Source organism: Dromaius novaehollandiae, chromosome 15 (genome assembly GCF_036370855.1).
Source record: "Dromaius novaehollandiae isolate bDroNov1 chromosome 15, bDroNov1.hap1, whole genome shotgun sequence".
Lineage (NCBI taxonomy): Eukaryota > Metazoa > Chordata > Aves > Casuariiformes > Dromaiidae > Dromaius > Dromaius novaehollandiae.
In genome coordinates this window covers 1,737,466-1,758,835 of record NC_088112.1, presented here as the reverse complement: position 1 = coordinate 1,758,835, position 21,370 = coordinate 1,737,466, and the positions used below count along the sequence as shown (strand labels likewise).

Below are 21,370 nucleotides of genomic sequence, written 5' to 3'. Positions count from 1 at the left end.
CCCGAACTGCACAAATCATTGAAGAGTGAAATAACATAGGGCAGCCACAGCACTCTAGTTATCTCCATGTGCCTCAGTGAAGTGCTCTCTATGAATTGTGTTTCCCACTTGTAGCTGCACAATAAAAGTCAAGTTCTTACTTACCTTTTCAGGTAAGCATGCATGCATAGTACAACGAAGCAAGAGTATTTCTGCTACCAGTGCAAATTAGTCCGCGTGGAATGCCTCGCATTCATTAAAGTGATCCACACACCACATAACCAAACAAAAAACTCCAAAGCTCACACCACTGCTCTGGCAAGGGACTGTTAGTCTGAAAACATCTCCCCTGGCTCCCACCACATCCACGGAGATAAAGATATCACAGCTCCTTCTCTACACAGCCATGCAAGCTTGCTGCCGCCCTGACACACATGCCAGGCAGAAACATGAGTGGGATGACTTCGTACAGAAATCGTTTGCTCGTTCTGGCAAAGGAACATTAGCCACACAACATAAGGCTGAACCAAAATAAAGATACCAAATGCTAACACAGATAGGTCTGTCTGTCAAACAGGTCGTCTCTCATTACATCGTTATCCATACAGCTGTTCGAACAGTGGTCTTGGTTTATTTCCAGGTCTCCACCACATAACAAGTTCCAAGGGCAATTTTCAGGGAGAGCTGTCAATGATTTCCAAGGAAGTGCAGCTGAAGAAAAGCAGGCTTTGTCAACAGTCTCAGTTCTCTGCTTTATTGCCAGTGTTCCTATACCCACTTCCATGACGATAGGAACCAAAACGACACCTGAAAACTCAAGACTTTTTCGCCAGGTAAACCTCAGCTCAAGAGGCTAGAAGACAGTCACCCACAAGGACGGCAAGAGACACAAACTCTGACATCAGACAGCCAACCATGTTTGGCAACGTGGCTCTCACCTCACAATTACTGACGTATCTCCTGGGAAAGGAAAGCTAAGTCATGCTCCTTAGAGGGGAATGGGGAGTTTCAAGGGTTGTCCAAGTCGATGTTCACATGGTCAACATAAGGCACAGCTTTAAAAAAAAATAATGCCAGTTTATTTTTAAACTCTCAGAAAGACAAAATACAATGCCTACCATAGCAGGTTACATGGCAAGGCTACAGTCAGGAAACATGAGTGAGGTGCCTCTATAAAGGCCTTCCTTCACCAAGAACAAGTCCTCCAGCAGTGCATCTTGCTTCATGTGGCAATAGAGCTACACGTCTCTTACATCTCTCTTGGTTGGCGCTCTTCTGCCAGAACCACTCTGTATCATGAAGTGCATGAACTACATACTTGGAAATACGAAAGCATCCCATTATCTGTCCCACCTACAAACTAATTGTGTAGTACTTCACGAACAAATAGATGCCATACAAGGCAGGGGGGCAGAAAACCATGAAGTACCAACAGAGGTCACCTTGCATGAATGAAAGAGAGAATCAAAGAGGAGGAGGAGGAGGAGGACAGCGTTCTCCGTAAGAGAGAAGACTGCAGAGCAGCATTCTGTGGGAGCATCAGCAGCCAAAAATAAAATATTCATTCGAATTGGCCTACATGCAAGACAGGAAAATGTATATGAATGAGGGCATGCCATACAACATGAAAGGAGGCTAAAAGAGGCACTAAGGTTAAGACTTCTGGGGACAGAGAAGAAAACAACGGATTTCCTTCCACGTTATGCAAACTCCAGGTTCAACGAAAGTCTGAATTCTGCGTGCAGTTCATCACCTCCCGAATGCGATAAAGAGAAGAGAGAAGAACAGTGAGAGTTTCAGAGACCACCATCAAGCTGACCAAAACTTTGGAGGAACTTCTCTTTGAGGAAGGATTCCCCATGTTCAAAGAGAAATGACTGAAAGGCGCACACGGCAGAGGTCTTCACAAGCAGGGGTAGATGGAGAATGACAGCGAGCAACCATATGCAGCTCTCGAAGGCACAACATCCTCAGCAACCTCCTCCAACTTCGAAGTTAGACCTGCTTTAAGCACGGGGACAGCACTGCAGACTTCCACACGTTCCTTCCATCCCAAATCATGCTCTGGATCTCTCTGTTCACTTCTAGGTCCTCGACAACAAAAAAAGGTAGCGGATCCTACAGGGAGCAGGAGCCTGCTCTCCCGTAACACCTCAGCCAGAAATAGAAAGGGAACCGCTCATGCGGAATACTTCGCAGCGTAACACTATGGAAAATGTTTACAGGAGAGATCCTAGCAAACCCCAGGCTCCAGAAGGTAGACTCTTTCTCAAAGCTCACTTCAGCTCTGAGAGCTATTGCAAGCGCAGGGAAACACACGGGACCTCGCGGCCAACAGCCAGAGATCAAGGACCTGACAAGCACCGGCCCCCCGCAGGCGCCAAGAGGCGATTCCAAAGGGCTCAGGCGAGAACCGTGAAAGTGTTTCCGGGAGACCCGCAGGTGAGAAGAGGGGGGAAAGAAAGTGCCACTGACCGTGTCCAGGAGGGCGGGCGGATCCTGCGGCGTCTCCTTCGCCGCGGCGCCGGCGGGCGGCGGGAAGTTGGGGCTGAAAACCATGAGGTCGCTCTTGCCCGCGCCGTCCGCCACGCACAGGCTCCGGCTCTGGCGCTGCGAGTACGACCAGCTGCCCACTTCGCTGGCGCACACCAGCGTCGCCGGCCCGGGCCCCGACAGCACGGCCGCCCGCGGCGCCCACCGCGACGCCCCGTACAGCACCACCGCCAGCAGGAACAGGCTCGACACCGCGCAGATGGCCACCACCAGCCACACGTTCGTCGTCGTCGCCGCCGCCGCCGCCGCCGCCGCGCCGCCCTCGGCGCCCGCCGCCGGCCGCAGCCCCGACAGCGACGAGCCCGCGCCCGCCGCCGCCGCCAGCGCCGCCTCGGCGCCCTCGCCCAGCGACACGCTCAGCGTGGCCGTGGCCGAGCGCGCCGGCTCGCCGTGGTCCCGCACCACGATGACCAGCGTCTGCCGCGGGCCGTCCGCCTCCTCCAGCGCCCGCGCCGTGCTCACCTCGCCGCTGTACAGCCCCACGCGGAACGCGCCCTTGCCCCGCGGCTCCCGCAGCTCGTAGCGCAGCCACGCGTTGTAGCCCGAGTCCGCGTCCACCGCGCGGATCTTCGCCACCACCTGCCCCGCCGGCGACCCCCACGCCGCCCACGCCCACAGCGACGACCCCGACGACGACGGCCCCGACGACGACGACGACGGCCCCGACGCCGCGCCGCCAGCCCAGGGCCCCGCGCCGCCGCCCGCGGGCGGCAGCAGCGCCGGCGCGTTGTCGTTCTCGTCCACGACGAAGAGCTGCACCGTGGCGTTGCCGCACAGCGCCGGCTGCCCCGCGTCCACCGCGCGCACCTCGAACTGCAGCACCTGCAGCTCCTCGTAGTCGAAGGGCTGCAGCGCCCACAGCCGACCGCTCTCCGCGTCCACCGACACGTAGCTCGACGCCGACCGCGCCCCCGCGCCCGCGCCGCCCTCCGCCACCGAGTAGCTCACGCGCCCGTTGCCCGCCTCGTCGGGGTCCCGCGCCCACAGCCGCGCCAGCTCCGCGCCCGCCGCGTTGTTCTCCCGCGCCAGCACCGTGTACACGGCCTGCGCGAACGCCGGCGCGTTGTCGTTCACGTCCGACACCGGCACCCGCAGCCCGCGGCTGGCGCGCAGCGGCGGCGCCCCGCCGTCCTCCGCCCGCACCTCCACCTCGTACTCCGCCACCCGCTCCCGGTCCAGCGCCTCCCGCAGCACCAGCGAGTACGAGCCCTCGAACGTCGCCACCAGCCCGAACGGCGCCGCCGGCCACACCGCGCACCGCACCCGGCCGTTCGCCCCCGAGTCCCGGTCCGACACGCTCAGCAGCGCCACCACCGTCCCCACCGCCGCGTCCTCCGGCACCGGCACCGACAGCGACGTCACCCACACCTCCGGCGCGTTGTCGTTCACGTCCAGCACCTTCAGCTCCACGCTGCAGTGACCCGATAACGGAGGCGTACCCCTGTCTTTCGCTTCGATCTCCAGGTCATAGGACTCAACGTCCTCAAAGTCCAGTTTTCCTACAGTACTTAGTTCCCCTGATTTTGGATCAATTCTGAACACACCCTTCCACGACGCGGCCGTGGTGTCGCTGAAGGCGTAAGATATTTCCTGGTTAATTCCCTCGTCCTTGTCTGTCGCTGTAAGCTGCAGGATCAACGTTGCCGGGGCCGAATTCTCGGGTAACTGCACTTTATAGACCGACTGGTTGAACTCGGGCGCGTTGTCGTTCACATCCAGCACCGAGATCACCAGCTCCATCGTGCCCGACAGCGACGGTCTGCCGCCGTCACTCGCCGTCAGCACCAACCGGTGCACCGCCATCGCCTCCCGGTCCAGCGCCTTCGTTAGTACGAGCGCTATGGATGTTTTCTTCTCGTCTTTGGATTTCAATTCTAGAGCGAAATGTTCGCTCTGGCTGAGTTTGTAGGAGAGCTGCGCGTTGGCTCCGATGTCTGCGTCCGACGCGCCCTCCAGCGGGAAGCGCGAGCCGGGAGGGAAACTCTCCGATATGCTGAGGTTCTTGCGGGCGGCGGGGAAGAGCGGGGCATTGTCGTTGATGTCGGTGACCTCCAGCTCCACGTGAAAGACGCGCAGCGGCCGGTCCACCAGCACCTCCAGGCGCAGGGCGCACGGCGCGCTCTTGCCGCACAGCTCCTCGCGGTCGAGCCGCGAGCTCAGCACCAGCGCCCCGCTCGCCCCGCTCACCTCCACGCTCGCCCGCCGGCCCTTCGCCACCAGCCGCAGCCGACGCGCCTCCAGCTCGCCCGCCTCCAGCCCCAGGTCCTGCGCCAGGCGACCCACCACCGTGCCGGCCTTGGCTTCCTCCGGCACCGAGTAGCGCACCTGGCCGCCGCCCAGCGCCCAGGCCGCCTGCAGCACCAGCACCCGCAGCGCCGCCGGCACGCACACGCCCATGGCCAGCGCCGGCACCCGCACGGGCCCCGCACGGCTCCCCGGCACCGCCGCCGCTCGCCGCCGCTGCCCGGCACCGCCGCCCGCGCCCGGCCGCTCCCCCCGCGCTCACAGCCGGGCTCTCCGCCGCACCGGGGCGGAGCCGCCGCGCCGCGCCGCCGCCGTTCCTGAGCCTGCAGCGACACCGTGTGCCCCGCCGCCTCACACGCGCCGCCAAAGCCGCCAAAGCCGCCTTCCTGCCGCCGCCCGCCCGCCGCGACACGCCCCGACACCCGCCGCCTCTCCCGCCGCCCCGCAGCTCCCCGGCCGCGGCCGGGCACCGCAGCTCCGGCTCCCCTCTCGGCTCACGCGTGGCGCCTTTCTCTGCCCGCCGCTTCACGCGCCTTCCCAGGCACGGAAGCGCCACCACCCCTCGCCGACCTCTTCCGGGCGGAGACACCCTCCCGCGGAGCCAGGCTGCTTTCACCGCAAGCTTCGCCTCCCGCCCCGCCCTTCGTGCTCTTGCTCCTTCCGTAGGCACAGCAGTGGCTTGTAGCACCCGCACAGTCGAAGCAGAGCCAGCAGCGTAGCGAAAATGCTTTTTCTTGCCTGCAGCCCAGCGAGGAGCACTCGAAAGTGCTGTAACCGACGTCAGTGCGCCAGCACTCTGTGACCCGGTAACACTGCTCATGTCATAGGCAGCGACAATCTAGCCACGGTTTGGACCGCAGCTAAGGAGTGGTAGGTGTTCAAAACGCAGCCCCAAAGCAGCACACGGAGAGCTGCGGTAGCTGCACGAACGGCGTGCAGGAAAACATAGGCAAGCGGCAGAATCTGCAGCAGGACAACAAAGGATGCAGAGGGAAGAGGAACGCGGCCTGCTGGCACCGGAACAACGTCCTGCTCCTAAACGGCACGGTAGACTCTGCAGGGAACAGAGCAGCTGCCTCCGCTTGCTTTGGCGGGAGGGGTGGAGGAGGAAAACGGTGCACATGACAAATCGCCCACTTCGGTCTCGCTTCCCTCCGCGGGGAGCTCTCGCATCGCCTCCACCCCAGAGCCTCAGATCGTCAGAGAGGGAGCCATCATCACTGACTACGGGGCATCAGCTCCCTGGCACGGCACACTCGCCCCTAATGAAGGGTAAGCTCGTTAGGGACTAACGGTATTCAAGAGACAGCCATCATGTTCGTTCATGTTGGTGAATTCTTTTCTTTCCCTTCCCTCTCCTGCCTTGCCCTCCCCTTCCGACTCCTTCCCTTCTATCCTCTTCCTTTCCCACCACACCCCGTCCCTTCTCTTCTTCCCTCCCTTTCTCTTCTCCTTTCTCTCTTCCCTTTTCCAAAGCGTTTTCTGAAGGTCTAACTCTTTCCCATCAGGCCTTGCACGAGGTCCCTGAGTACCGACGAACCTCAAGGACTCTCGGGAACTGCTTTTCCGGGGAACTCTCTCTCTCTCTCCCTCTCTTCATGTGCCAGCAGACGCAGAGCCACTGCACCACGGATCACACCTGGGAAAGTCTCTAATGAGAGGACCCTGCCCCAGCCCCTGTCCCCCTTGACTTGTCCTCACTTCTCTTTGCTCAGCAGGTGTGACAAGTCTCCTGGCTACTTGTAGGCCGGACAGAGCAGGCACTCTGCCCCTGCACCTCTGCTCCCTTTTGGCAAACACCGAGGCGTGCACAACAACCAGAGTCACATGGGAGTGATTTCTGAATGATCACTGCTAACAGCAGGCACAGGTTCTTCCCTCTTGAAAGGCTGGGTTTGAGATGCAGATGTGGCTCAGCAGTTTTGTGCACTCCCCTTTGTCATGAGAAAGCATATCATAGAGCAAGGAAATCCTATAACAAAGATCACCTCTACTAGGCCATAACAGAATGGTCCACCCTTGGAAATACAATACCAGCCTGAGGCACCGTCAGTGCAGACAGACTACAGAGAGTCCTAACAAGTCAAGGAACTCTTTACCTCAGGAAGAAAAGCTACATGTACATTAGGATGCAAATGCTCACAGAAGGCTGAAAAAACATAGGGGAAACCCAGCTCGTTGGTGGTCTTCCTCTCCCCCAGCCAAGACATTTCTCTGTGCCTCGTTTTCCACTTGCAGCTGCACGGTGCATGGCCAGCTCCTGCTTATCTTTCCAGACAGGCATGCACTCACAGAGCAACAGAGCCAGGAGTTCAGTCCCCACGGGAATTAGTCCCCACACGTTGCCTCACTCCCATCAACGTCATCCACCTGTCACAGTAACCAAAGAGAAGACAGGAAGGTTACCCTATCGCATGTTCACTCAGAACATCCCCACACAGGAAGGGAAAACTGCAATGACAGCTGACAGCTCCAGGAGGTGGGGTTGAAAACAAGCAAGTTCCGTCAAAGCTCTGACATCACTGCATTAATATACTGCAGGCTCCTATATCTGCTTCCATGAGAAGGGAAGCAGCAGAAAGGAGCACTGAAAACTAAGGGCACTCTCACACACCTCCTAAATCGGGCTGGTGTCAGGGGAAGGGGCTGGTTCTGGTGAGGGAAAATGGAGTCCCAGCTGGTACCACATGCACACCATCAGTCACCACTAACTTATCACACCGTATTTTTCTGTACTCCCAGAAAACAAGCAAGGCCTGCCATGACGGAATTCAGGGGGCTGGCACAGTCAGGAACCATGTGTGATGTCTCCCGGAGGAGGAGAGAAGAGGGAAGTCCCAGCAGTCCCCTTGCATCCCATCTCTTTCAGAGGAGAATCAAAGAGGAGGAGGACAGTGCTTTGAACAGGAAATAAGGTTTCACACCAACATGGCCTGGGGGCAGCAGCAGCAGCCCATCCATTACTGTGGGCCTAACGGTAACACAGCAAAATATGTACAAACGAGGACACCGCGCAAAATGCAAGGAAGCTAAAAGGGGCACTTGGAGGCCTTATCGGAGCTACAGAAGTGTCAGGAAGATGAACGCTGCCCACAGGAGCAAGACAGGAAGGTCCTCACAGGAGCCTGGCAGAGAGTTCTGGGCAGGGCCTGTGCCATGTAACATCCCCACAGGGGATCCCAAAAAGGGGTTGCAAGTGGTGTGACAAAGTCTACACAGGAGGCTATCCACCCACTGAAGGGAGTCAAGTCACAGGCCTGCTGCAAAGAACTGCACAAGCACTTTAACATAGTACCAGTGGATGGGCTGGGAAAAGGGCAGACAACATTCAGTGCAGCAAAATGTGAAGAGAAGCACACGAGGAAAAGCAACATGAAGTTTACATAGGAATCTATGGGCTCTCAGCTACACGGTTATCATTCTGAAATGAGATCTGGGCGATGTCAGGCATCTCCATGCATACGTCACCTTAGGCTTCAGTGGCCACCAAAATGCTACAAATTCCAAGAATATTGCAGGAAAAAGAGAAAGAAAGGACTTCTTTCCACCTTATCTGAATGCAAGGTTCACCAAAAGCCTGAATGCTGAGGACACTTCTCTTCCCTAGGTAAAAAATTGCAGGGAGAAGAACTCAGAGAGGTTCATTTAAGGCTGCCAGCACGATCAGAGTCTGGAACAGCTTCTGTTAGAGCAGCAGCTCTTCACGCTCAACAAGAGAGGACTGCAGGGCTGCCTGGCAGATCTCTGCAAAAACAGGGCTACAGTGTGCAAGAGTGAGGCCAAGGAGAAGGGACTGAGGATAAACAGAAGCAAAACTCTGAGGTGAGAGTGGTTAGGCACCTCAACAGGGGCCCAGAGAGGCTGCCGAATTGCCATCCTTGGAGATATTTGGAATTGACTGCACAAGGCCCTGAGTTCAGCCCCACCTCACTTCAAAGCAGGCCCTGCTCTCAGCACAGGGTTGCACTAGGGACTTCCACAGGCCCCTTCCAACCTCCCTTAGTGCGACAACCTCCGAGTCCACTAGGACTTCCGCTACAAGAAGGAGGGGGAGCCCAGAGAAAGCTGCAGGTACAAGCTCCAAACAATCCCAAGGGACTAACATTCACACAAAGCGGAGCTATGCATGCCGGACACCCTTATACGGTTTCAAACAGACCCAGGAGGGGAAGGGGACACTCCAGGACTACCTCAATGGGCACATTCATACGATAAAAGGACACTTTTAGCCCCTTCTGTGAAAAGGGCTGCAGAAGGGAAAGCTGGGAACTGATGACACTCTCTCGAAGTCAAACGCACCTCAAGACAGGAGGAGGGAAGTGCCCACGCTGACAGCAAGTGGCTCCAGTTCAGAAATCTCACAGACATCAAAAGTAAACAGTCTGCATCTTGCACACAGTTACTGAGATACCTCTTCAGTCAGACTGGCGACAGGGAAAGGGGGTGTTTCTCAGGGGGGGGAATATGGTGTCCCAGCTGCTGCCCACAGGCTCACCATCAGGCACCAAGACGTTAACACAGCATGTTTATCGGTACTCCCAGAAAACAAGCAAGGCCGACCACCACGGGCGACATGGAAGGGGCACAGTCAGCAAGCGGGAGTGACCAGCTTCCACCAGGGTTCCTGGTGACTGAATGCACGTCCTCGACCAATGCACCTTGGCTAACAGAGCAACATACTTTCCCGTGTCTTACACCTACCTTGACATTTGCTCTTCTGCCTGTACCCTTTGAAGCACCAAGTATGTTAACAACGTCCTTCAGTCGAGGCTTTCTCAACGACGAACTTCACCTCCCGAGACATGGGTCAAGCTGTTGCTCCTTCTGTAGGCAGGACAGGGCCTTTTCCACCTGCCCCGCAGAGTCGAAGGAACGCAGCATGCAATTACTTCTGCTTTGCCTTGAACCCGGACAGAGGCGCTCGAAAACAGTACATCCCGAGACACTGCGTCAGCATCCTCTAACACTGACTCGGAGCTGAGTAGGACCGCCAGCTCCAGTACATCTACACTTTGTAACACAGCTAAGCATGAGTATGTAACAATATGGAACCCCAGAGGGGGAAACTTGTAGTACAGTAGCACAAAGGGCGCTCAGGAAAACACACGCAAGGAATAAAATCCTCAAGATAGCCACCAAAGATGCAGGGCCACCGCCAACTAAGTCTGCTGGAGCGATAGACTCTGTAGGGAACAACTGAGGTTCTCTTCCGCTTCTCGCGGGCGGGGACTAAGAAGTGGGGAACACAAATCCAGAAGCAATAGCGAGCAAAGGCAAAGCAAACGAGGGAGAGGGAAGTCGCCCGCCTCCTTCCCGCTTTCCCTCCGCGGGGAGCTCTCCGACCGCCTCCACCCCAGAGCCTCAGACCATCAAAGACGGAGCCATCAGCGCTAATTACGGCGCATCAGCTCCCTGGCATCGTCCATTCACACCTAAGGGCGGGTAAGCTCGTTAGGGACTAACCGCGCATTCCCTATATGCAGCTAATGCCGGTTAACGATGGCGATTGCCTTCTTTTCTTTTCCACCTTTCCCTTTCCTTCCTTTCCTCTCTCTGTTCAAAACATCCCGTTCCATTCCCTTCCCGTCCCCAGTACCGTTTCCTCTTCTCGTTTCCTCTTCTTCTGTTCCTCTTCTGTCCAAAGTGCTTTCTACATGTCGACTCCACTCTCGCAAGAAGCACGGGCAGGACTCCAGGCAAAAGCTCTCAGGCCTCTTCCTTCTCCATTTCCATCAAGGCTGGGCAAAGGCCGAGGCTTCCACAACGAAGACGTTTGCATGGGAAGGATTCATGCCTCATGCTTCACCGCGAACAACACGCACACTCTTCCCTTTTGCTCAGCGGTTTCTGGCACTCCTTGGTTATCAAAGAGCATAACCATAGGGCAAGGAAACAAACAACACCTCTGTTACTCCGTGACACAGTGGTCCACCTCCCGAGATACCACACCAGCCTAAGATATGGTCACTGTGGACAGTCTCCAAAGAGACCTGACAACTCCAGGAGCTCTCTAATTTGCAAGTCACACCGAACATAGCTCAGCAAGAAGATGCTCAGAGAAAGGTGAAATAAGATAGGGAAGGCACGGCTCTACAGTGGTCTTTCCTGCCCCCAAGGAAGACGTTTTTCTCTGCTCCGTTTTCCACTTGCAGATGCAGGATGAAGGTCAAACAGCCTTTTCAGGCAGCCTCGTGCCTGGAAAAGGGATGTCTCCAGGCTTCACTACGGACCTCCACATGCCCCTTCCAACCTCACTTAGTGTGACGACCTCGGAGTCCACTAGGACTTCCCCTACAAGGCTCTCCCTGCACTATACGCTGTGGATGCCACATGTTCTTACACGGCATCAAATACATCCAGCAGGGAAAGGCGACACTCCAGGACTACTTTGGTGGGAACATTCCTACGATAAAAGCACACTGTGGCATTTCAACACCACGTACCCTCTCAAGACCAGCAAGGCCTCCAACGCCAGGCTCTTGCAGCCTGCAAAACGATCCTGGGCAAGCATCACTGAGCAACTCTGCTGACTTAGGCTCTTCTCTAGGTATCCTCGACATCCCACCCCGGGAAACGGGTTCCCACAACAAGCAGGCATTCTCCCCTTCTTGGGTTATGACACATTCCACGTCCTCCCCAACATCGCCACGTCCCTCAGGAAAGGCTCTGCACTGCTCAGGGTCACCCTTCAAATCAGGACATGGCCAGGCCTCACTCGGGGCTATTGCCGCAGTGCCAGGAAATTGCTGGACACCACCACCCACAGTTTTGCGACCAGCTCCCAGGCTGACTCGGCCTTCTGCAGACCCTTACCCTAACAGTGACTGTATCATAAAAAAAGCATGGACTGTATCAAATGCACAGTGTCTGGCAGATTCTCTCAACCAGACGCTTCCTGCTTTTCCACGAACCAGCAAATGCAGCTGGAAATGCTGCACATCAATAAGCAACAATATGTGTAGAGGAAATGCCATGGCACCTCTAACTGCAAGCGGCACTATTTTCATTCTATGAAAGCATTCATGCATAGTACAACGAAGCAAGACTATTTCTATCACCAGTGCAAATTAGTCCACGTGGAATGCCTCGCATTCATTAAAGTGATCCACACACCACATAACCAAACAAATACCCCCCAAAGGTTGCACCACTGCTCTGGCAAGGGACTGTTGGTCTGAAAACATCTCCCCTGGCTCCCACCACATCCACGGAGATAAAGATATCACAGCTTCTTCTCTACACAGCCATGCAAGCTTGCTGCCACCCTGACACGCATGCCAGGCAGAAACATGAGTGGGATGACTTCGAACAGAAATCGTTTGCTCATTCTGGCAAAGGAACGTTAGCCACACAACATGAGGCTGAACCAAAATAAAGATACCAAATGCTAACACAAATAGGTCTGTCTGTCAAACAGGTCGTCTCTCATTACATCGTTATCCATACAGCTGTTCGAACAGTGGTCTTGGTTTATTTCCAGGTCTCCACCACATAACAAGTTCCAAGGGCAATTTTCAGGGAGAGCTGTCAATGATTTCCAAGGAAGTGCAGCTGAAGAAAAGCAGGCTTTGTCAACAGTCTCAGGTCTCTGCTCTATTGCCAGTGTTCCTATACCCACTTCCACGATAACAGGAACCAAAACGACACCTGAAAACTCAAGACTTTTTCGCCAGGTAAACCTCAGCTCAAGAGGCTAGAAGACAGTCACCCACAAGGACGGCAAGAGACATAAACTCTGACATCAGACAGCCAACCATGTTTGGCAACGTGGCTCTCACCTCACAATTACTGACGTATCTCCTGGGAAAGGAAAGCTAAGTCATGCTCCTTAGAGGGGAATGGGGAGTTTCAAGGGTTGTCCAAGTTGATGTTCACATGGTCAACACAAGGCACAGCTTTAAAAAAAAATAATGCCAGTTTATTTTTAAACTCTCAGAAAGACAAAATACAATGCCTACCATAGCAGGTTACATGGCAAGGCTACAGTCAGGAAACATGAGTGAGGTGCCTCTATAAAGGCCTTCCTTCACCAAGAACAAGTCCTCCAGCAGTGCATCTTGCTTCATGTGGCAATAGAGCTACACGTCTCTTACATCTCTCTTGGTTGGCGCTCTTCTGCCAGAACCACTCTGTATCACGAAGTGCATGAACTACATACTTGGAAATACGAAACCGTCCCATTATCTGTCCCACCTACAAACTAACTGTGTAGTACTTCACGAACAAATAGATGCCATACAAGGCAGGGGGGCAGAAAACCATGAGGTACCAACAGAGGTCACCTTGCATGACTGAAAGAGAGAATCAAAGAGGAGGAGGACAGCGTTCTCCATAAGAGAGAAGACTGCAGAGCAGCATTCTGTGGGAGCATCAGCAGCCAAAAATAAAATATTCACTAGAATTGGCCTACATGCAAGACTTCTGGGGACAGAGAAGAAAACAACGGATTTCCTTCCACGTTATGCAAACTCCAGGTTCAACGAAAGTCTGAATTCTGCATGCAGTTCATCACCTCCCGAATGCGATAAAGAGAAGAGAGAACAGTGAGAGTTTCAGAGACCACCATCAAGCTGACCAAAACTTTGGAGGAACTTCTCTTTGAGGAACGATTCCCCATGTTCAAAGAGAAATGACTGAAAGGGGCACACGGCAGAGGTCTTCACAAGCAGGGGTAGATGGAGAATGACAGCGAGCAACCATATGCAGCTCTCGAAGGCACAACATCCTCAGCAACCTCCTCCAACTTCGAAGTTAGACCTGCTTTAAGCACGGGGACAGCACTGCAGACTTCCACACGTTCCTTCCATCCCAAATCATGCTCTGGATCTCTCTGTTCACTTCTAGGTCCTCGACAACAAAAAAAGGTAGCGGATCCTACAGGGAGCAGGAGCCTGCTCTCCCGTAACACCTCAGCCAGAAATAGAAAGGGAACCGCTCATGCGGAATACTTCGCAGCGTAACACTATGGAAAATGTTTACAGGAGAGATCCTAGCAAACCCCAGGCTCCAGAAGGTAGACTCTTTCTCAAAGCTCACTTCAGCTCTGAGAGCTATTGCAAGCGCAGGGAAACACACGGGACCTCGCGGCCAACAGCCAGAGATCAAGGACCTGACAAGCACCGGCCCCCCGCAGGCGCCAAGAGGCGATTCCAAAGGGCTCAGGCGAGAACCGTGAAAGTGTTTCCGGGAGACCCGCAGGTGAGAAGAGGGGGGAAAGAAAGTGCCACTGACCGTGTCCAGGAGGGCGGGCGGATCCTGCGGCGTCTCCTTCGCCGCGGCGCCGGCGGGCGGCGGGAAGTTGGGGCTGAAAACCATGAGGTCGCTCTTGCCCGCGCCGTCCGCCACGCACAGGCTCCGGCTCTGGCGCTGCGAGTACGACCAGCTGCCCACTTCGCTGGCGCACACCAGCGTCGCCGGCCCGGGCCCCGACAGCACGGCCGCCCGCGGCGCCCACCGCGACGCCCCGTACAGCACCACCGCCAGCAGGAACAGGCTCGACACCGCGCAGATGGCCACCACCAGCCACACGTTCGTCGTCGTCGCCGCCGCCGCCGCCGCCGCCGCCGCGCCGCCCTCGGCGCCCGCCGCCGGCCGCAGCCCCGACAGCGACGAGCCCGCGCCCGCCGCCGCCGCCGCCAGCGCCGCCTCGGCGCCCTCGCCCAGCGACACGCTCAGCGTGGCCGTGGCCGAGCGCGCCGGCTCGCCGTGGTCCCGCACCACGATGACCAGCGTCTGCCGCGGGCCGTCCGCCTCCTCCAGCGCCCGCGCCGTGCTCACCTCGCCGCTGTACAGCCCCACGCGGAACGCGCCCTTGCCCCGCGGCTCCCGCAGCTCGTAGCGCAGCCACGCGTTGTAGCCCGAGTCCGCGTCCACCGCGCGGATCTTCGCCACCACCTGCCCCGCCGGCGACCCCCACGCCGCCCACGCCCACAGCGACGACCCCGACGACGACGGCCCCGACGACGACGACGACGGCCCCGACGCCGCGCCGCCAGCCCAGGGCCCCGCGCCGCCGCCCGCGGGCGGCAGCAGCGCCGGCGCGTTGTCGTTCTCGTCCACGACGAAGAGCTGCACCGTGGCGTTGCCGCACAGCGCCGGCTGCCCCGCGTCCACCGCGCGCACCTCGAACTGCAGCACCTGCAGCTCCTCGTAGTCGAAGGGCTGCAGCGCCCACAGCCGACCGCTCTCCGCGTCCACCGACACGTAGCTCGACGCCGACCGCGCCCCCGCGCCCGCGCCGCCCTCCGCCACCGAGTAGCTCACGCGCCCGTTGCCCGCCTCGTCGGGGTCCCGCGCCCACAGCCGCGCCAGCTCCGCGCCCGCCGCGTTGTTCTCCCGCGCCAGCACCGTGTACACGGCCTGCGCGAACGCCGGCGCGTTGTCGTTCACGTCCGACACCGGCACCCGCAGCCCGCGGCTGGCGCGCAGCGGCGGCGCCCCGCCGTCCTCCGCCCGCACCTCCACCTCGTACTCCGCCACCCGCTCCCGGTCCAGCGCCTCCCGCAGCACCAGCGAGTACGAGCCCTCGAACGTCGCCACCAGCCCGAACGGCGCCGCCGGCCACACCGCGCACCGCACCCGGCCGTTCGCCCCCGAGTCCCGGTCCGACACGCTCAGCAGCGCCACCACCGTCCCCACCGCCGCGTCCTCCGGCACCGGCACCGACAGCGACGTCACCCACACCTCCGGCGCGTTGTCGTTCACGTCCAGCACCTCCAGCTCCACGCTGCAGTGCCCCGATAACGGAGGCGTACCCTTATCTCTCGCCTCTATGCGGAAGTCAACTACGCTCACTTCTTCAAAATCCAGCGGGGCCGTCAGTCTGATCTCCCCGGTGTTGGGATTCACGGTAACGAGATCTTTTCCGAGCAGTGGAAAGAAGTGTGTGGCTTTGTAGGTCATTTCACTGTTCATTCCCTCATCCCGATCCGTGGCGCTCACGCGCACCACCAGCGTCCCCTCTGCAGCGCTCTCCGCCAGCTGCACTTTATAGACCGACTGGTTGAACTCGGGCGCGTTGTCGTTCACATCCAGCACCGAGATCACCAGCTCCATCGTGCCCGACAGCGACGGTCTGCCGCCGTCACTCGCCGTCAGCACCAACCGGTGCACCGCCATCGCCTCCCGGTCCAGCGCCTTCGTTAATACGAGTTCAGGTAGGTTATTTCGGTCATTCACTTTTTGTAAATCCAGTCTGAAATGTTCGCTCGGGCTGAGTTTGTAGGAGAGCTGCGCGTTGGCTCCGATGTCTGCGTCCGACGCGCCCTCCAGCGGGAAGCGCGAGCCCGGCAGCGTTAAGGACTCGGCGACACTGAGGTTCTTGCGGGCGGCGGGGAAGAGCGGGGCATTGTCGTTGATGTCGGTGACCTCCAGCTCCACGTGAAAGACGCGCAGCGGCCGGTCCACCAGCACCTCCAGGCGCAGGGCGCACGGCGCGCTCTTGCCGCACAGCTCCTCGCGGTCGAGCCGCGAGCTCAGCACCAGCGCCCCGCTCGCCCCGCTCACCTCCACGCTCGCCCGCCGGCCCTTCGCCACCAGCCGCAGCCGACGCGCCTCCAGCTCGCCCGCCTCCAGCCCCAGGTCCTGCGCCAGACGACCCACCACCGTGCCGGCCTTGGCTTCCTCCGGCACCGAGTAGCGCACCTGGCCGCCGCCCAGCGCCCAGGCCGCCTGCAGCACCAGCACCCGCAGCGCCGCCGGCACGCACACGCCCATGGCCAGCGCCGGCACCCGCACGGGCCCCGCACGGCTCCCCGGCACCGCCGCCGCTCGCCGCCGCTGCCCGGCACCGCCGCCCGCGCCCGGCCGCTCCCCCCGCGCTCACAGCCGGGCTCTCCGCCGCACCGGGGCGGAGCCGCCGCGCCGCGCCGCCGCCGTTCCTGAGCCTGCAGCGACACCGTGTGCCCCGCCGCCTCACACGCGCCGCCAAAGCCGCCAAAGCCGCCTTCCTGCCGCCGCCCGCCCGCCCGCCCGCCGCGACACGCCCCGACACCCGCCGCCTCTCCCGCCGCCCCGCAGCTCCCCGGCCGCGGCCGGGCACCGCAGCTCCGGCTCCCCTCTCGGCTCACGCGTGGCGCCTTTCTCTGCCCGCCGCTTCACGCGCCTTCCCAGGCACGGAAGCGCCACCACCCCTCGCCGACCTCTTCCGGGCGGAGACACCCTCCCGCGGAGCCAGGCTGCTTTCACCGCAAGCTTCGCCTCCCGCCCCGCCCTTCGTGCTCTTGCTCCTTCCGTAGGCACAGCAGTGGCTTGTAGCACCCGCACAGTCGAAGCAGAGCCAGCAGCGTAGCGAAAATGCTTTTTCTTGCCTGCAGCCCAGCGAGGAGCACTCGAAAGTGCTGTAACCGACGTCAGTGCGCCAGCACTCTGTGACCCGGTAACACTGCTCATGTCATAGGCAGCGACAATCTAGCCACGGTTTGGACCGCAGCTAAGGAGTGGGAGGTGTTCAAAACGCAGCCCCAAAGCAGCACACGGAGAGCTGCGGTAGCTGCACGAACGGCGTGCAGGAAAACATAGGCAAGCGGCAGAATCTGCAGCAGGACAACAAAGGATGCAGAGGGAAGAGGAACGCGGCCTGCTGGCACCGGAACAACGTCCTGCTCCTAAACGGCACGGTAGACTCTGCAGGGAACAGAGCAGCTGCCTCCGCTTGCTTTGGCGGGAGGGGTGGAGGAGGAAAACGGTGCACATGACAAATCGCCCACTTCGGTCTCGCTTCCCTCCGCGGGGAGCTCTCGCATCGCCTCCACCCCAGAGCCTCAGATCGTCAGAGAGGGAGCCATCATCACTGACTACGGGGCATCAGCTCCCTGGCACGGCACACTCGCCCCTAATGAAGGGTAAGCTCGTTAGGGACTAACGGTATTCAAGAGACAGCCATCATGTTCGTTCATGTTGGTGAATTCTTTTCTTTCCCTTCCCTCTCCTGCCTTGCCCTCCCCTTCCGACTCCTTCCCTTCTATCCTCTTCCTTTCCCACCACACCCCGTCCCTTCTCTTCTTCCCTCCCTTTCTCTTCTCCTTTCTCTCTTCCCTTTTCCAAAGCGTTTTCTGAAGGTCTAACTCTTTCCCATCAGGCCTTGCACGAGGTCCCTGAGTACCGACGAACCTCAAGGACTCTCGGGAACTGCTTTTCCGGGGAACTCTCTCTCTCTCTCCCTCTCTTCATGTGCCAGCAGACGCAGAGCCACTGCACCACGGAGCACACCTGGGAAGGTCTCTAATGAGAGGACCCTGCCCCAGCCCCTGTCCCCCTTGACTTGTCCTCACTTCTCTTTGCTCAGCAGGTGTGACAAGTCTCCTGGCTACTTGTAGGCCGGACAGAGCAGGCACTCTGCCCCTGCACCTCTGCTCCCTTTTGGCAAACACCGAGGCGTGCACAACAACCAGAGTCACATGGGAGTGATTTCTGAATGATCACTGCTAACAGCAGGCACAGGTTCTTCCCTCTTGAAAGGCTGGGTTTGAGATGCAGATGTGGCTCAGCAGTTTTGTGCACTCCCCTTTGTCATGAGAAAGCATATCATAGAGCAAGGAAATCCTATAACAAAGATCACCTCTACTAGGCCATAACAGAATGGTCCACCCTTGGAAATACAATACCAGCCTGAGGCACCGTCAGTGCAGACAGACTACAGAGAGTCCTAACAAGTCAAGGAACTCTTTACCTCAGGAAGAAAAGCTACATGTACATTAGGAGGCAAATGCTCACAGAAGGCTGAAAAAACATAGGGGAAACCCAGCTCGTTGGTGGTCTTCCTCTCCCCCAGCCAAGACATTTCTCTGTGCCTCGTTTTCCACTTGCAGCTGCACGGTGCATGGCCAGCTCCTGCTTATCTTTCCAGACAGGCATGCACTCACAGAGCAACAGAGCCAGGAGTTCAGTCCCCACGGGAATTAGTCCCCACACGTTGCCTCACTCCCATCAACGTCATCCACCTGTCACAGTAACCAAAGAGAAGACAGGAAGGTTACCCTATCGCATGTTCACTCAGAACATCCCCACACAGGAAGGGAAAACTGCAATGACAGCTGACAGCTCCAGGAGGTGGGGTTGAAAACAAGCAAGTTCCGTCAAAGCTCTGACATCACTGCATTAATATACTGCAGGCTCCTATATCCGCTTCCATGAGAAGGGAAGCAGCAGAAAGGAGCACTGAAAACTAAGGGCACTCTCACACACCTCCTAAATCGGGCTGGTGTCAGGGGAAGGGGCTGGTTCTGGTGAGGGAAAATGGAGTCCCAGCTGGTACCACATGCACACCATCAGTCACCACTAACTTATCACACCGTATTTTTCTGTACTCCCAGAAAACAAGCAAGGCCTGCCATGACGGAATTCAGGGGGCTGGCACAGTCAGGAACCATGTGTGATGTCTCCCGGAGGAGGAGAGAAGAGGGAAGTCCCAGCAGTCCCCTTGCATCCCATCTCTTTCAGAGGAGAATCAAAGAGGAGGAGGACAGTGCTTTCAACAGGAAAGAAGGTTTCAAACCAGCATGGCCTGGGGGCAGCAGCAGCAGCCCATCCATTACTGTGGGCCTAACGGTAACACAGCAAAATGTGTACAAACGAGGACACTACGCGCAAAATGCAAGGAAGCTAAAAGGGGCACTTGGAGGCCTTATCGGAGCTACAGAAGTGTCAGGAAGATGAACGCTGCCCACAGGAGCAAGACAGGAAGGTCCTCACAGGAGCCTGGCAGAGAGTTCTGGGCAGGGCCTGTGCCATGTAACATCCCCACAGGGGATCCCAAAAAGGGGTTGCAAGTGGTGTGACAAAGTCTACACAGGAGGCTATCCACCCACTGAAGGGAGTCAAGTCACAGGCCTGCTGCAAAGAACTGCACAAGCACTTTAACATAGTACCAGTGGATGGGCTGGGAAAAGGGCAGACAACATTCAGTGCAGCAAAATGTGAAGAGAAGCACACGAGGAAAAGCAACATGAAGTTTACATAGGAATCTATGGGCTCTCAGCTACACGGTTATCATTCTGAAATGAGATCTGGGCGATGTCAGGCATCTCCATGCATACGTCACCTTAGGCTTCAGTGGCCACCAAAATGCTACAAATTCCAAGAATATTGCAGGAAAAAGAGAAAGAAAGGACTTCTTTCCACCTTATCTGAATGCAAGGTTCACCAAAAGCCTGAATGCTGAGGACACTTCTCTTCCCTAGGTAAAAAATTGCAGGGAGAAGAACTCAGAGAGGTTCATTTAAGGCTGCCAGCACGATCAGAGTCTGGAACAGCTTCTGTTAGAGCAGCAGCTCTTCACGCTCAACAAGAGAGGACTGCAGGGCTGCCTGGCAGATCTCTGCAAAAACAGGGCTACAGTGTGCAAGAGTGAGGCCAAGGAGAAGGGACTGAGGATAAACAGAAGCAAAACTCTGAGGTGAGAGTGGTTAGGCACCTCAACAGGGGCCCAGAGAGGCTGCCGAATTGCCATCCTTGGAGATATTTGGAATTGACTGCACAAGGCCCTGAGTTCAGCCCCACCTCACTTCAAAGCAGGCCCTGCTCTCAGCACAGGGTTGCACTAGGGACTTCCACAGGCCCCTTCCAACCTCCCTTAGTGCGACAACCTCCGAGTCCACTAGGACTTCCGCTACAAGAAGGAGGGGGAGCCCAGAGAAAGCTGCAGGTACAAGCTCCAAACAATCCCAAGGGACTAACATTCACACAAAGCGGAGCTATGCATGCCGGACACCCTTATACGGTTTCAAACAGACCCAGGAGGGGAAGGGGACACTCCAGGACTACCTCAATGGGCACATTCATACGATAAAAGGACACTTTTAGCCCCTTCTGTGAAAAGGGCTGCAGAAGGGAAAGCTGGGAACTGATGACACTCTCTCGAAGTCAAACGCACCTCAAGACAGGAGGAGGGAAGTGCCCACGCTGACAGCAAGTGGCTCCAGTTCAGAAATCTCACAGACATCAAAAGTAAACAGTCTGCATCTTGCACACAGTTACTGAGATACCTCTTCAGTCAGACTGGCGACAGGGAAAGGGGGTGTTTCTCAGGGGGGGAATATGGTGTCCCAGCTGCTGCCCACAGGCTCACCATCAGGCACCAAGACGTTAACACAGCATGTTTATCGGTACTCCCAGAAAACAAGCAAGGCCGACCACCACGGGCGACATGGAAGGGGTACAGTCAGCAAGCGGGAGTGACCAGCTTCCACCAGGGTTCCTGGTGACTGAATGCACGTCCTCGACCAATGCACCTTGGCTAACAGAGCAACATACTTTCCCGTGTCTTACACCTACCTTGACATTTGCTCTTCTGCCTGTACCCTTTGAAGCACCAAGTATGTTAACAATGTCCTTCAGTCGAGGCTTTCTCAACGACGAACTTCACCTCCCGAGACATGGGTCAAGCTGTTGCTCCTTCTGTAGGCAGGACAGGGCCTTTTCCACCTGCCCCGCAGAGTCGAAGGAACGCAGCATGCAATTACTTCTGCTTTGCCTTGAACCCGGACAGAGGCGCTCGAAAACAGTACATCCCGAGACACTGTGTCAGCATCCTCTAACACTGACTCGGAGCTGAGTAGGACCGCCAGCTCCAGTACATCTACACTTTGTAACACAG

General features: G+C 57.4%; 2 protein-coding genes across 2 annotated transcripts; both read right to left on the bottom strand.

Annotated features, from left to right (window-relative positions):
- Positions 1–1,035: 1,035 nt before the first annotated feature.
- Positions 1,036–5,169, bottom strand: LOC135329994 (protocadherin alpha-3-like). The gene has a single exon (XM_064520754.1). The coding sequence runs from the start codon at positions 4,927–4,929 to the stop codon at positions 2,098–2,100; it is 2,832 nt and encodes a 943-aa protein (XP_064376824.1). The 5' UTR covers positions 4,930–5,169; the 3' UTR covers positions 1,036–2,097.
- A 7,503-nt stretch (positions 5,170–12,672) lies between these two features.
- LOC135329993 (protocadherin alpha-8-like) lies at positions 12,673–20,910 on the bottom strand. The gene has a single exon (XM_064520753.1). It carries the CDS (start codon positions 16,489–16,491, stop codon positions 13,651–13,653), a length of 2,841 nt encoding a protein of 946 aa, XP_064376823.1. The 5' UTR covers positions 16,492–20,910; the 3' UTR covers positions 12,673–13,650.
- Positions 20,911–21,370: the final 460 nt, after the last annotated feature.